Source organism: Miscanthus floridulus, chromosome 1, assembly GCF_019320115.1.
Source record: "Miscanthus floridulus cultivar M001 chromosome 1, ASM1932011v1, whole genome shotgun sequence".
NCBI classification, from domain to species: domain Eukaryota; kingdom Viridiplantae; phylum Streptophyta; class Magnoliopsida; order Poales; family Poaceae; genus Miscanthus; species Miscanthus floridulus.
Window position 1 is genome coordinate 160832673 of NC_089580.1, and position 13980 is coordinate 160846652.

A 13980-nucleotide genomic window follows, 5' to 3' on the forward strand; every position below is an offset into this window, starting at 1 on the left:
CGCCGTCGGTGCAGGGAGGCACCCGCACGACGTCCAATCCGTGCCAGACTCGCCGATGCTGGACAAGAACTCCTTGTTCGGGTCTACCTCCTCGGCCTCGTCGCTATCGAATCTTCCGCCTATACGCGTGCGGCCGGAGGACCGCCCGCCGGACGCCCAATTTGTCCTTCCATGAAAAAAAAGTTTTTTGTGATCTATGGATTTGTGATTTTGTGATTTGTGATTGTCTGGAGGTAGAAGAAGGCTAAAGATAAGAAAAGTATGGAGGCTGTTGGATCTTAATTCTATGATATAAAAAAAATAATGCGTTAAAACTGTATAAAACATGTGGCTGTGCAGGAGACATGCTCTCGTAGATCCCACTTCCAACCAACGGGAGGGCGAATAAAACGCGAGCCGCCCCCAGATTACTTTGGTGGCCTCCTTCCTAGTCCCCGCCACGAGATTCCCTCTCCAGCTTGCGCACCACCGTGCACGGCCACTGCCCTCCTCCAAGGCTCCGACCCCGACCCGAGGCCGCCATGTCACCGGCGCCGTCGCGCCCCCGCATCCGGCCGTGGCTGGTGGTGGGCGACCTGGCGCTGGCGGCCGCGTGGGTGTGCGCGGGCGCGCTGGTGAAGCTGCTCGTGTACGGCGGGCTCGGCATCGCGGGACGCCCCGAGGCCGAGGCCGTCAAGGTCTCGCTCTCCATCGTATACATGTTCCTCTTCGCCTGGCTCGAGGCCGCCTCCGGTGGGGCCTCCTACAACCCGCTCACCGTCCTCGCCGCTGCGCTCGCCTCCCACGGCGGACCCGCCGTGTACCTGTTCACCGGCTTCGCGCGCATCCCAGCTCAGGTGATGTTCCTGTACTACACCGCGAATCCGCGATCGCGATCTGTGTCGTGCTTCTATTTGCTGGATTTGGTCTTCGGTCAATCGATCGTGTGCATTTTACCTATGAAGCTTATAACACTAACACCATCTGGTAATTTGGTTGAATGTGGTTGATCAACATTCAACAAAGACTGGAACTCGATAAGAAACTGAGCGATCACCATGACTAGTTATATAATTTGGTTGTCTCAAATCTAATCCAGTGTATTTCTAAAAAGAGAAAACGCACCAAGTCTAGCTATTATTACCATATATACTAGTGTAACATTCATTTATCGCAACATGGCTGATTCCATAAGTCAAACTTTGTTACTGTATCAAACTCACACTATGCAGTGATGGACATTTGGCTGCATTTATTTATGGATCTTCGTGTTTGTTTGTTAAGTTTTGTTGTATTCGTTCCGGTTATCAGGTGATTGGGGCACTTCTTGGAGTAAAGCTCATTCAGTTAACTTTCCCTAATGTGGGTAAAGGAGCCCGCTTAAGTGTTGGTGCTCATCATGGCGCGTTAGCTGAAGGATTAGCAACTTTCAGTGTTGTTATGGTGTCAGTGACCCTGAAGAAGAAGGAGATGAAAAGTTTCTTTATGAAGACATGGATCACGAGCATGTGGAAGAACACAATTCATATCCTTAGCTCGGACATAACTGGAGGGATTATGAACCCTGCATCTGTAAGTTTGTCTACACGTGAGGCATGACACATGTTTGATATACAAACGAACCTTGTTGGATTTGAACTCTTATTCCCTATGAATCAAACTGAAACAATCTGAAAAGTACAAGCACCAAATTTGTTATGATTCCGACATTCCGTACGCCCTCCTAGTCTGCATACTGTTATACCCATGTATTATTGCATCATACTATGATCGATTGAGTTATGCATTCTTCTCTTTGGCTTGTCAAATATTATGCAATGTTGTACTTGCCAAGTGGATCATGCAGGGGAACAGTTTATATGATGGTGTGCCTTATAAGATGTCTTGCGTATTGTGCATTTTTTTTTTGTTATAGAAGTCTTGAAAAAGTTTGTTCTGTGAAAGGCTATGCAACAGTAATTGTAGATTATGACAACTAGCTTTATGTTAAAATGTTTGCTCCTATAATACCTGGCATTCATTGTTTGTCTTGGTTCATGTAATACTTGAAATTAGAAATCCAAATTCATTTTTCTGATTATTGCATGTTCTGGTATGTGCTTGTAGGCTTTTGCTTGGGCGTATGCTCGAGGAGATCATACAACATTTGACCACCTACTGGTATATTGGCTGGCGCCCCTGCAAGCAACCCTGCTGGGAGTATGGGCAGTGACCTACTTAACTAAACCCAAGAAGATCAAGGAGCAAGAAGCAGATGAAAACAAGACCAAGAAGGAATAGACTATTCTTGAATTAGAGCTAGAGCTTCATACCATCTTCTTAGCCAGATAACTTGTGGAGCTAGAGCTTCATTTCATCTTAACCACACAAGGTGAAATGTTTTGAAGCTAATCTAAGAAATGGCAAATCTATCGTGGTCAGTTTCTGAGAAGTCTCCTTGATCTGTATTTCTTGTATCTGGCTTAGCTTAGCTTATGCAGAAGCTTGTAAATACCTGTTCCAGGCTTCCATTCAAGACATTGTCATATTGGAAACAGTATATGAAAGTTAAATCTTCTTAGAGTTGACTCACAGACTACGCTATTGTTCCATAACATTGTTGAAAGTATCTTCAGTTCAATTGTCTATTGATAACCGGAAATTGCAGTCTCGTCTAGTTTCCAGGGAAATGAATTAGTCTGCGTTATGAATGATCGACTGCAACTTCTTCTTCTTCTTTTTTTTTTTGGTGGGGGGGGGGGGGGGGGGGGGGGGGGGGGCGGCGGGAGGAGGAGATATCAGCAAGGAATCAAGTATTGGACCGGTACCCCCAGAAACTGTTTGTTAGTCGTCGATTGGGAACTAGTCCGATGCCAACCTTTCTGAAATCTGACTGCGCTGTAGCACTGAGTTTCCCTTCAATGAAGCTGATGATTCAAAATCAAATGGTAGTTGATGTCATATGCGCATAGGACTTTTTAGACTTCGATCGAGAGTGAAACTTCAAGAATTCTACATTGGTGATACGATGCATGCTCACTTACTGTCGGCAGAAGTTACACATCATGAATCTTACAATGCAAATTGCAATCATTCATAGGCATGGACATGTGAGTAAACTTGCGATCCAACCGTCAAAGCATAGATCATTCATTCATCCTGGGCCTGGGGCTCATCATCGTCTCCGTTGTCAGAATCCAAGGGACTGAAAAACTTGCCGTCCAGCAGGTATGAGCCGACGGCGAGCCGCACGACCCAGACGTCCTTGGGCTTCCGCGCCATGATCCTGCTCGACCAAAACCAGCATAAAGGCACTGTATACAGTTCATTGTCATGTGCTAGCTAGAGCACTAGCTAGTAGTAGTACCTTCCGACGTCGCCGGCCTTGACCTGACCGCTGTTGTGCCGGAGCGACGGCACCGACGCGGCGGTCTTGAGCATCACAGGAGCCTCGAGGATGACGATCGGGGAGCCCACCTTGAGCTTCGACTTCGTGTCGGCGCCTGCTGTCACGCCACCTCCGTTCGGCGCGCCCCGGACCGCGAAGCCACCAGGACGTCGTCGTCCCGGACCTGGAGAAGCTGGGACTCGCCGCGGTGGTGAGACGAAGGACGAAGAGACGGCAGCTGTTACTGCCGCTAGCAATGGGTGTAGCATCCTGTACCAACTAAAGAACAGGCACAGTACAGAGGTAAGTCCTCAAGTTTGAGCAGCTAGCTGCTGCCTCTGCCGCTCTGATTGGCGTGGTTTAGCTTCTCCTCGCCATTGCTACCCCTGCGTCAAGTTTGTGGGCATTGTGGTGATGGAATTTGGGTCCTCGCTCAACGTGTGGCTCTGACGGGATGGAGGGAGATGATGGAGTACTCGCTGTTCTGACTTTTTTTCCTTTTTGATTGATTGATTGAAAAGTGCGTGCGTGCTTGCGCGCTGTGGTGGCGCCAACGACTGGGGGAAGTGAACGGTGGCCGTGTGTCCCGTTGCCCTTGTTCCCTTGTTATCTCCTTATCCGTTCAGTCTCGTCCTGAGATATTGTTGAGTATGTGCTTTGTTCAGTCATCCTGAAATATGTATGTATTCGATTGAAAAATCTCATCTAAGATACCGACCCAATTTCTAGTCATCGATTAGACATATGATTCTCGTTTATTTCTTGTGATTAAACTATGTCAAATGTACACTGATGTACAGTGGACCATCATACGTGATGGTTTGTGAATGTCATCATGCGGCAATTGTAAATACTTTGGTGGTAGTTTGGTGTGCAAGTGCAATAGCGTTACTGATTTTGACTGCAGGTATCCGGGAAGACATCTGTTCCCAATTACACACAACGCACACACATTCTCAAACTATCACGGGAAAAACTAAAAAAACACTCCATTAGCGGACATTTGCTTACCTTTGTGTTTACATAGTCTCATGTACAACAATTCACTAGAGCTACGAAATCCAATAATTTTCCTTTTTTACAAGGGACACGATGTACTCAAGCTATGATGCATCTTTTTTTAATCTAAAGATATGATAGCTAAACAAATCGAACTCTTATTTGTAATTGCAGTCAAAATGCTATTATGAAAAGATTGCAAATGGAGTCAAAGGTTGAGATCTTTGGAATAGGTTCTATGAGTGGAGCGTCTGTGGTGTTGGTACTTGAGTGTGCATCGCTCCGGATGAGACAATGGTCCAGTACTTCGTGCCATATCTTTCGGCAATTCAATTGTACACCAACATGACAAATGTTCCTACTTCACAAAGGTACGCACAGGTATACATGTACTAATATTTGCATAAAACTTTTGTACATAATTGAAAAAAAATAAAAATAAAAGCTTATGGTACCAGTGTTGCTTACATGATCATTGATGGCATAATGGTTGCAGCATGTTATATGATGGAAGATTCAATCAGGATAACCAATATGGTGCAAGAAACAGGATGGACACTCATGGATATCAAGCACCATCACACATGTCCACTATTGGAATTGAAAGCAAGGGAGAGTTGTTCTTCAAGTATTTTGAACCTGACTCCCCTTACGAAAGGATACCTTTCGTAGACAAGGCTTGCAGTCCCATTATTATGTTCGGATCTAACTTCCAACATTCATGTTTTCCAAAATTTACAAACTTTATGATATGCACTCCACTTATGATACCTTGTTTGGCGTCCATTCATAAGTTGAATCAGGTTCTAAATACTTGAAAGATACCCTCTTGCAGCGTATGTAGCTCCAATAGCTTTATATCTAGCGACTTCTATGTCATTCACATGTTTCAAATTTTCTACATGCACAACTCCCCCTGCATATATCAGATGGGAAGAGAAATTTATTAGCATACATAATTTACTGAATTTAAGATATTTCTATTTACATACCGCAAGATTTGTTTTCCCAAATAAGGAAGAATAAGTATACATATCTTTAGCAATGACGTTGGTACCTTGGATCTGGTTGTTAAAGACAACAAAGAGTGATTGGGGAAAATGAAATTCTAGATCAAGGCGGGCATCAGTGGAAATTATGTCGCTAGCTTGGATCAACGTAAGTGTACAAACAATTGAGGCTAGAGGGGACCAAAATTTAGATCAAGGTTCAACACCATCGATAACAATATAGCTATCTTGGGGTCCAAGCGAGTGCATAGGAAGCAAAGGCGCTGCATAACAAAGAGTTTGGATCAAGATGGGGGCACAACAAAAGGGATATGGTGTTTCTAGCTTTGATCTAGTGGAGCAGAGAGAAATTAAAGGATTGTGGGAAACAAGAGATTGGATCTAGATGGGCTTGGACCAGTGGTGAAGGCTCCATGGGAGGAGCAAGCCAGTGGGGGTTCGATCCCCCGTCCCACACCTGGGCTCTTGTGAAGGCCGCACCAAGTGGTGCTTTTTTTTAAAAAAAAAGGTTGTTGATTTTGGAGGTGGAAGACTCACCGTAGCAAGTGAAGAAGACGATAATCATCGTGGGAGACGATGATGAGTGACACCATCATCTATCTCTTGGATGGCTATAGGTGTAGCAGACGGTGGTTGATTGATCAATCCTGTATTGAAGGAATTTTGGGTAGATAACATGTGGGTAGGGTGGAGGCAGCAGAAGAGTGAGTAGGGTTAAGGTAGAGATGACGGAAGGGGAGGGCCGTATATATAGAGAACAATGCAAGGATGAACCCGTTTGATCTTGATCCTACGGTCACTAGATACACCTTTTTTAAGAGGAAAAGTCATGACGTTGATGGGGGTGTTTGGTACGGATGGGCTAGTCCATAACTGTGTCTCCTTGGGTTGTAAAGGGTGGGGCAACAGTTACTGCTGAGTGAATGCTACCATATAAATCGTAGCGGTTGCTACAACAATCACAAGCAAACATGCTCGTTGTCTCTTTATGCAAAGTCACATGCAGAACACTAAAGTATCAGGTGGAGTTAGACTTAAATGTGAATTTTTCTAGGGGTCCATAAAATTCCCTATATTTTATGATCTTATTTGCAGTTTTTCTCTTGTGTTTAGGTGTATGATCTATGCTATGGTTGTCCTTCCCTATCATCTTTCAGCAGTGCAGAGCTCTCACGATCAAGTTGGATGTCGGTTTTTTGGTAACTTTTCATAATCACTTACTTTCCATCTTGAAATAGAAATATTTATACATATATGACATTCACTTAAAGTAAATAATGACCATGATTTTACTTTCTTCTATTGTCATCTAGGTATCCAACAAGTCATGTCCCTGTGAAGAATCAAAAAGATCTAAATACTTGCTTTTTGACCTACCATAGCCTTTCAACATGCAAAGGTATGCGACACTTATAAAAGGTAGTAATAAGGAATATTTATTGTGATTAAACTGTGTCAAATGTGCATTGATATAAAGTGGACCATCATGGTACGGAATTACGGATACATGATGGTTTGTGAATGTCATCATCTGGCAATTGTAAATACTTTGGTGGTAGTTTGGTGTGCAATTGCAATAGCGGTACTGATTTTGACTGCAGGTATCCGGGAAGACATTTGTTCCCAGTGACATGCAGTACAGCAGTACTGTATATTCTGTTTCAGTTGATTTGGTCTACGAATGATTTTCTATAAGGATCCTTGTCATGGGGATGATTTGAGTACCAAGTACCAGCAGAGTTGCAGAGAAGTACTAAAAATCAACAACAACAGGCCATCAGACGGGCTGCTAAGCGGGCTAGGACAGAAAAAGAGGGCTTCACCTCTACAAAAGCATCAGCATCGTGGGAGGCAAGCATCGAACGAGAACAGAACCCTCTGCTCTGCTGTTCTTGCTTCCTGCCTCTAGTTCTTGCTTTCCCCATCTATTTACCCTGTTGAATCCTGGATTGAGTAAATCTTGATACTACTGTTTTTTTTTTTGAGCAACATCTTGATACTACTGTTGAGTGAATCTTGTTGGGACATCTAGGTCCAGAACACAATGGGCCCGTTTGCATGGGTCCAGGACTCTAGTAGGTCCATGTGACATGCCTCTTTTGTGCAGCGCATGTGGGCCCGCGAAAGGCATGCTGGCCCAGTTCAGAACTCCAGACCCACCACTGTCAGCTACATGACCATGAGTAAATGCTGGTCCTTTTCTGTCTCTCTTTTGCGGATCCATTTCCCTTTTTTGCTGGGAGATTGCAATTAGTACTAGAACGCAGAGACTCTTTTTAATGTACAGAGACAACAAAATGGTGTCCTAAACTGAGCAGTTGCCCATGGTGAAAAATGTCTATGCAAGTCTCTCGCTCAATATGGATGGTTTTTACAGCGACACATGTTGCCGAGGTTAAAATTTATCGATCCACAATTTGTAGTGCGTTTAGCGTAAAAGGCCCTACGAAGAGACAAAAAAAAGGGTGTTAACTCGTGGACAATGAAAGACTCCACGTCATGCTGACACGGGCGTCCTATTCTTTCATAGTTATCCACTTCGACTTGCCCTAGCCAGCACATCCGTGTTTGGAATAGATTTTCAAAATCATACGTACTCCTAGGCACGTAGGAGTATATCATCTTACGTTGACGACGATATGCCTCGGAGGTTGGGATCGTGTCTGTGTCACCTATCGCGGCGTGTGCAGCGTGCGGCTTTGGGGGCTTATTTTGTCTCGAGAGGCTTCTAATCGCTGATTGGAGTTGCCATTGTTTGCCGTCAGACAGTTTGAAAGCAGGTGTGATTAGCACATAAAAATATACAGGTAAGCAGCCTGTTCGCTTGATCGTAAATGATTGTAAATTTCCAGCCAGAATAATATTTTTTCTCTTATATCAAATCAGCCCGCAGTAATAATCCACGACCGTATACGATCGTATCACCACCAGCCGAACATGCCGAAGATTTTGTTGTCGTCAGATAATAAGATATAAAATAGTACCGGTAGAATTGCAGATATGATGGAATAGTATGTTAAGCCCTTGTTTAGTTCCAATTTTTTCCCCCAAAAAGTGCTACAGTACCTATCACATCGAATCTTGCGATACGTGCATGGAGCATTAAATGTAGATGAAAAAAACTAATTGCACAGTTTGGTTGGAAATTGCGAGACGAATGTTTTGAGCCTAATTAGTCCATGATTGAACATTAATTACTAAATAAAAACGAAAGTGATACAGTAGCCCAAATTCCAAAGTTCAGCAACCTAAACACGCGCTAGGAGAACAGGTACGGCAGAAAGATTTGGAATCACGGAGCCATCTCTGAACTCAACAAGTCAACAAGCCTACACATGCATGATTGCTTAAATCTTTCTTTAAGAAACAAACAAGTACGGCCAGGAGTAGGTAGCAGTAGTGTGTGGATGTGCCCAAAACGTTCAGGGCATGTACCATCAGCCGAAGAGAAATTGATTCCCTGTAGGCTGTAGAGCAGCTGAAAATGCTATAGTTTTTTCTCCCCCGGCTTATATTGTTTTTAGAGGGGTGCGGTGCAGTTGGTTGGCATGGGTTTTATTTCTCAGTGCTAGAAACACGCGCGCGCGCAAGAACACAAAACAATCAACACAGAGAGACGATGACACACCAAGTGGAAGTATAGAACGGACGGAAAATCCTATCGAGCGTACAAGAAAATACTATAAAAAAAACAAAATGAAGTTCCATTCGTGCGAGCGGCCAAAGAAAAACAAGGGTGCCCATATCAATTGCTACGCGTTTGAAAACAAACAATCGTTTGTTTCAGTAACATTGTTGCCATGAAATCCAAATATGTAAAACGGCTCTAATAGCAGTAACATTGTGCGCCGTCTCCACCATCTCTCTTTTTCAGGAAAGTCTGTAAATACCATCCTATATCGCTTGGATTTTGATATATCATCGTACAACACATTTTATTGGAAATGCACAGCGCCTAGTCTACTTTGTTGAAAACTATCCCACCACACGTGTTTAGTTGATTTCGTCCATTCTCGGCCAATGTAGATGATCCACATTGGCTGAGTTGACCTGGTGTTTAGATGATGTTCATCACATTGCTATGATGAAACTTGGAGATAGCCAACACCATTATATTAATGACTGTTTGGCATATAAGCTTAAAAAGGGTTGGGTTTAAACTTCTATAAGTATCTAACTTTGATAAAAACTACTTTAGCAATCCACATTGGTAAAAAAAAAATGAATTAGCTTAGCACATATATAGTGGGGTAATTTCTGCAAAAAAAGAGGTGCATAATTAAGATAAAATCTCTTATGAGCTGAATATCAAAACTAGTGTGAGATATATGATACTTTTTACAATTTTTCTATCTTACTACTCTCTCCTTCCCAAATTATAAATCATTCAAAGAATCTTAGAGAGTCAAAGCATCTCAAGTTTGACCAAATTTATATGATAAAATAATAATATTTATGATGCCAACTAAGTATTATTAGATTCTTCATTAATTATACTTCCATAGTATACCAATTTGATGTCACAAATCTTTATAATTCTCTCTATAATTTTGGTCAAACTTAAAATGTTTTAACTCTCCAAAATTATTAGAATGACTTATAATTTGGAACAGAGGAAGTATTTAGCTTTCTAGCACTCTTGTCCTTGGTAGTACCTTTTGGCTGCCGAATCAAAGTGCACCACCTCTGGTCGTGCTAATGTATACTTACTTCTTCGCTCCCTGGCCACTGCCACGAGACTCAAACTGGCTTAGGTTTCACCTGCTAAGAGCACATTGGTCCCGTTCGCTTTGCTGATAAGCCATAGATAAAAGTACTGTTGACTGATTTGTTGTGAGAGAAAAACATTGTTTCGGCTGAAAAAACAAGCTGAAAAGTACGGATTATAAGACAAGCGAACAGGGATTAGTTCTATTATGTATGTACCGTAGCACATTATTGGTTTATGTTTGACAAGCTTCTAGCGAATGGTATTCACATTTATAGCTCCAAATCAATTTAGTATGAAACTACATTTCGTAATTAATCTAATAATATTTATTCCATGTCATAAATATTGATATTTTTAGTTATAATTGAACAAGCTTAAGACACTAAAACATGACAGAGTTAGAATCATATTCTTTTTGGGACGGATGGAGTAGTTGTACGTCTGGTTTCTTAAAAACAAAATTTCTCTAAAAACTAGACTGAATATATAAAAACTATTAATATTTATGACTCGCAATAAATATTATTAAATTGAACATGGAATATATTTTTAAAATAAACTTATTTAGATAGGTATAATGATCTTGTTATACTTAAAAAAAATAAAATTTTGAAAAATAAAAAATACGGTTATTTTAGTACGGAAGAAGAACCGTGGAATGGAGTAGTATATTTTGGAGTATACTGTACCAAGACCGTGGTGGTGCCCCGCGCCCGCGCCGCACAAAATTCAAACGCGAATTGTGCTCTGTTCGTAGCAGCGCAGGACAGAACCATAGTCGCGCGTGTAGCAGACCAGCACGACGACGATGAAAAGCACGTCCACGATGTGGTGGAAGGCACACAGCGCCTATCATTCAGGGCCGCCGTACGTATAGTCCGGCCGGCGGCTGCACTGCACTCTGTAGTGCACTATGCACTGAACGCCGGCCGCTGCGCCGCCACCCGGCCGGCGTTTTTGACCGCAAGCAAAAGTCCCGCCACGCATGGGTTGGGCACGTCCGTCCGCGCCCGTTTTGCCCAGTGCAGCAGCATCCCAGTCCGAGGCAAGAGAAGCAGAGCACGGAAACCTCGTCGGTCGACAAGGCGCCGCAGCCACGCGCCGCGGAGGCGGAGGCCGACGAACCGAGATAAGATGATAACCACGGGCCGTGCCGCGCGGGCGCCAAGCCAACCCACCAACAGTGGCGAATCTAGAATTATAATTCAGAGTACGTCGTGCAAAAATTTTCATATACAATTTGATAAATATATTTTAACAATTTGATAATAATTATAAATATTGTAACATGATTCGTTAAATTCAAGGATCGAGTTGAAATCATCCACTAAATACATTATAAATAATTCAAATATAGACATAAAAGAGTACTAAAGACTTATAATGCTATTTTTCTAAATGTTTTATTCGACGCTTTTGAAGAGACATGAATGTCTTGAGTATATCATCTTCATCAACTTAAAAAAAAATATGTCTTGAGTTAAAAGGATTGAAGCCTGACATACAAGACAACAACTCCATATTACTCTGCCAAGAGTCTGCTCTTTCAGCATAGGTTCGACCGGATCAAGGGAATGTTTAGAAGTAAGTCAGGCTGAAAAGTACTGTTCGCTGATTTGTTATGAGAGAAAAATACTATACCATGGCTGATAAGCCAGGCTAATAAGTTAAGCGAACATGGCCGCAACATCCGAGTTTCTCTTCGTAAAAGCACAAATATTAAACACAATACTAAATAATTAAGCAATTTATTATTTGTGATGTTTGAAAATTGCTATTGAAGTACACAATTTTTTTTAAATACGAATAACACAAGAGACCGAATAACAAATTTTGGATTTCATCTAAACAAAATAATGAATCAAGAATCAAGACGAGTAGATGACGAACCTCCGTGAGACTGTGACTATCTGATAATCTAATTAGTGTGACCAGGCGGCACGGCATGAGGCGGCGTGTTCAATCACTTCGATGTTCCATCCTCTCGCTGCGTCGCCTCTGATCAAGATTAGATTAGGCCATTAGGGATAGGTTAGGGAAATTAGGAGGCAAGTCTCCCGTACTCGCGTGGGCAGTGTGATTGCGTAACTGCCTATGCACGACGGCACCAGGTGATCATGCCATCACGGCGTTTCATGGTCCTTTGGACTGGTCCTTTGGACTTACCGCGTGGGCCTTTCTTGTTGGCGTGATCGAGATTCCACCAGATAAGTCATTTTTTCTTTTTTTATAATATAGATACTTATACACTACACGATATATATATATATATATATATATATATATATATATATATATGTGTGCGCTGGCCGGTACTGCAGGATATGCCAGTGCCCACCAACAAGGCCGAGGGTGAGGACGTGCGTCGCGTGGGCCGGCGGGCGCCTGGCCTCACCCGGCCCCCCACGGCCCCACGCACGCATGTGGTCGTGGTCGTGGTCGGACTCGGATCGATGAAGTGACGGGGGGAGCGACTGGGGACAGCGTCTCCAGTCCCGCCTCCCGTTCCCCGGCTCGCCTCGCGCCAAGCGGGTCGTCCGGCGCGTGGGCCACGCGGGCCGCCCGCGCGTCGCCGTCGTTTTCCCCTCCCTGAGATGAGACCCTGCCACTGCTGTCGCGTAGCCGCCCCCACCTCCGGGCCCGGGGTCCCTCCGGACGAAGCTGCCGCGAAGCTTCCTCGGCCGCTCGCCATCCCCGCCCGATCCGGCCGAGCACGACGTGCGCGCGCGCGCCGCGGCCCCCGCGACGTCGGGTTGGGTGGGGGCCCGGTCATTGGTTCGGCCGTCTGGGTTGGTACAGCCTGGCCAGCTGAGCTAGTGGCCCGCCCGCTGTGTTGTCTTGGCCCGGTTTGGCCACGCACGCAAGTTTACTGCGAAGTGCGAACCTTTATGGCCACGGAAAGCAACTGCAGCTCGCTCGCTCCCTCCGCGGCTGCCTGCCAGTACCGCCTTGGACTTGGACGTACTGCTACGTGTCGCCGGCGCCGGGTACGGTACGGATGACGCCTTGACGTTCGCTCGTTGGGGCCGCCGACTGCGTTTGTGGTGTGCCCCCGATGCCGACCTGACCTCACCGCTCGGGCCCGTGCTTCGCACTGTTCCGCTCGACGTCGCGAGCCGGCGTGAACGAATGAATGGCTGCGTGCGACTGCGTTCTAAAAGGACCAGGCTGCTCTCCTCTCCTGTACTGTGCTCTACTGTACGTGCTCACGCGAGCATCTACCACTAGCCATCCAAATCGGACACGATCACAAGGATCTGCCATCTGTGGTGGAGCGAGCGATGCTGAGGCGGCGTGGTGGCTACCGTCACCTGATATTCCTCTGTCGTCCGTGGCGAAGACCGAAGCCACTAGCGGCCATTCGTCCCCAAACCATCGAGACATTCGGATCAGCAGCAAAATTCGAAGACCGCGCCGCAGCAGCCATTCGTCCGGAGGCATTTTCGAGCAAACTCTCACATCCTCTTTCTGGCGATCCAAAAGAGGCAGTGGCGTGTGGCGGCGACGCGGTGTGGAGCTTTCGGCAATTCACTCCCCGCCCTCTCGCCCGCACCTGCCAGGAAGCTTCCTAGTGCCCGTCCCTTGGACGGGACTCTGCTCTGACGTGGCTCGAGCTCGATTCGATCAGCGGGACGTCTGGCTCTCGGCGCTTGGTCAATCCTATGGCTCCACGAATTCTTGCTATCACGGCCAAGGATTCAATTCCCAACCGAGGTGGCGGCGTCAAAATGTTGTGCCAGTAACTTTACACTTGCGTACTTCCAGAACCTAGCAGACATGACAGCGATAAATATCAGGACGCGTTGCTTTGTTCACGTCTGACGTCTCGCTAATCTCAGGGCCTTTACATCAAAGAAACCCGGCCAGTCTTTGCCGGCGCGTTTGGACATTGTCCTCGTCGACCTTTAGATCGA

General features: G+C 44.9%; 2 protein-coding genes and 1 pseudogene across 3 annotated transcripts; 2 read left to right on the plus strand and 1 right to left on the minus strand.

The window, feature by feature from the left end:
• The first annotated feature begins 354 nt into the window (after positions 1-354).
• On the plus strand, positions 355-2546 carry LOC136545682 (aquaporin SIP2-1-like). Its single transcript, XM_066537674.1, has 3 exons — positions 355-836; positions 1291-1551; positions 2086-2546. Exons 1-3 carry the CDS (start codon positions 522-524, stop codon positions 2257-2259), a joined length of 750 nt encoding a protein of 249 aa, XP_066393771.1. The 5' UTR covers positions 355-521; the 3' UTR covers positions 2260-2546.
• Positions 2547-2749: 203 nt separating this feature from the next.
• Positions 2750-4038, minus strand: LOC136545690 (protein CHLORORESPIRATORY REDUCTION 42, chloroplastic-like). Of its 2 annotated transcripts, XR_010781132.1 has the most exons (3): positions 3326-4038; positions 3003-3244; positions 2750-2885 (listed from the first exon to the last, which is right to left on the minus strand). XR_010781132.1 is itself a non-coding variant. In XM_066537684.1 (2 exons), exons 1-2 carry the CDS (start codon positions 3613-3615, stop codon positions 3109-3111), a joined length of 426 nt encoding a protein of 141 aa, XP_066393781.1. In that variant the 5' UTR covers positions 3616-4037; the 3' UTR covers positions 2893-3108. The 2 variants fall into 2 exon arrangements, 1 of the variants encoding a protein (XP_066393781.1); XM_066537684.1 differs by lacking the exon at positions 2750-2885 and having other exon boundaries at positions 2893-3244; positions 3326-4037.
• Positions 4039-4138: 100 nt separating this feature from the next.
• On the plus strand, positions 4139-6985 carry LOC136466361 (uncharacterized; annotated as a pseudogene).
• The last annotated feature ends 6995 nt before the right edge of the window (positions 6986-13980 follow it).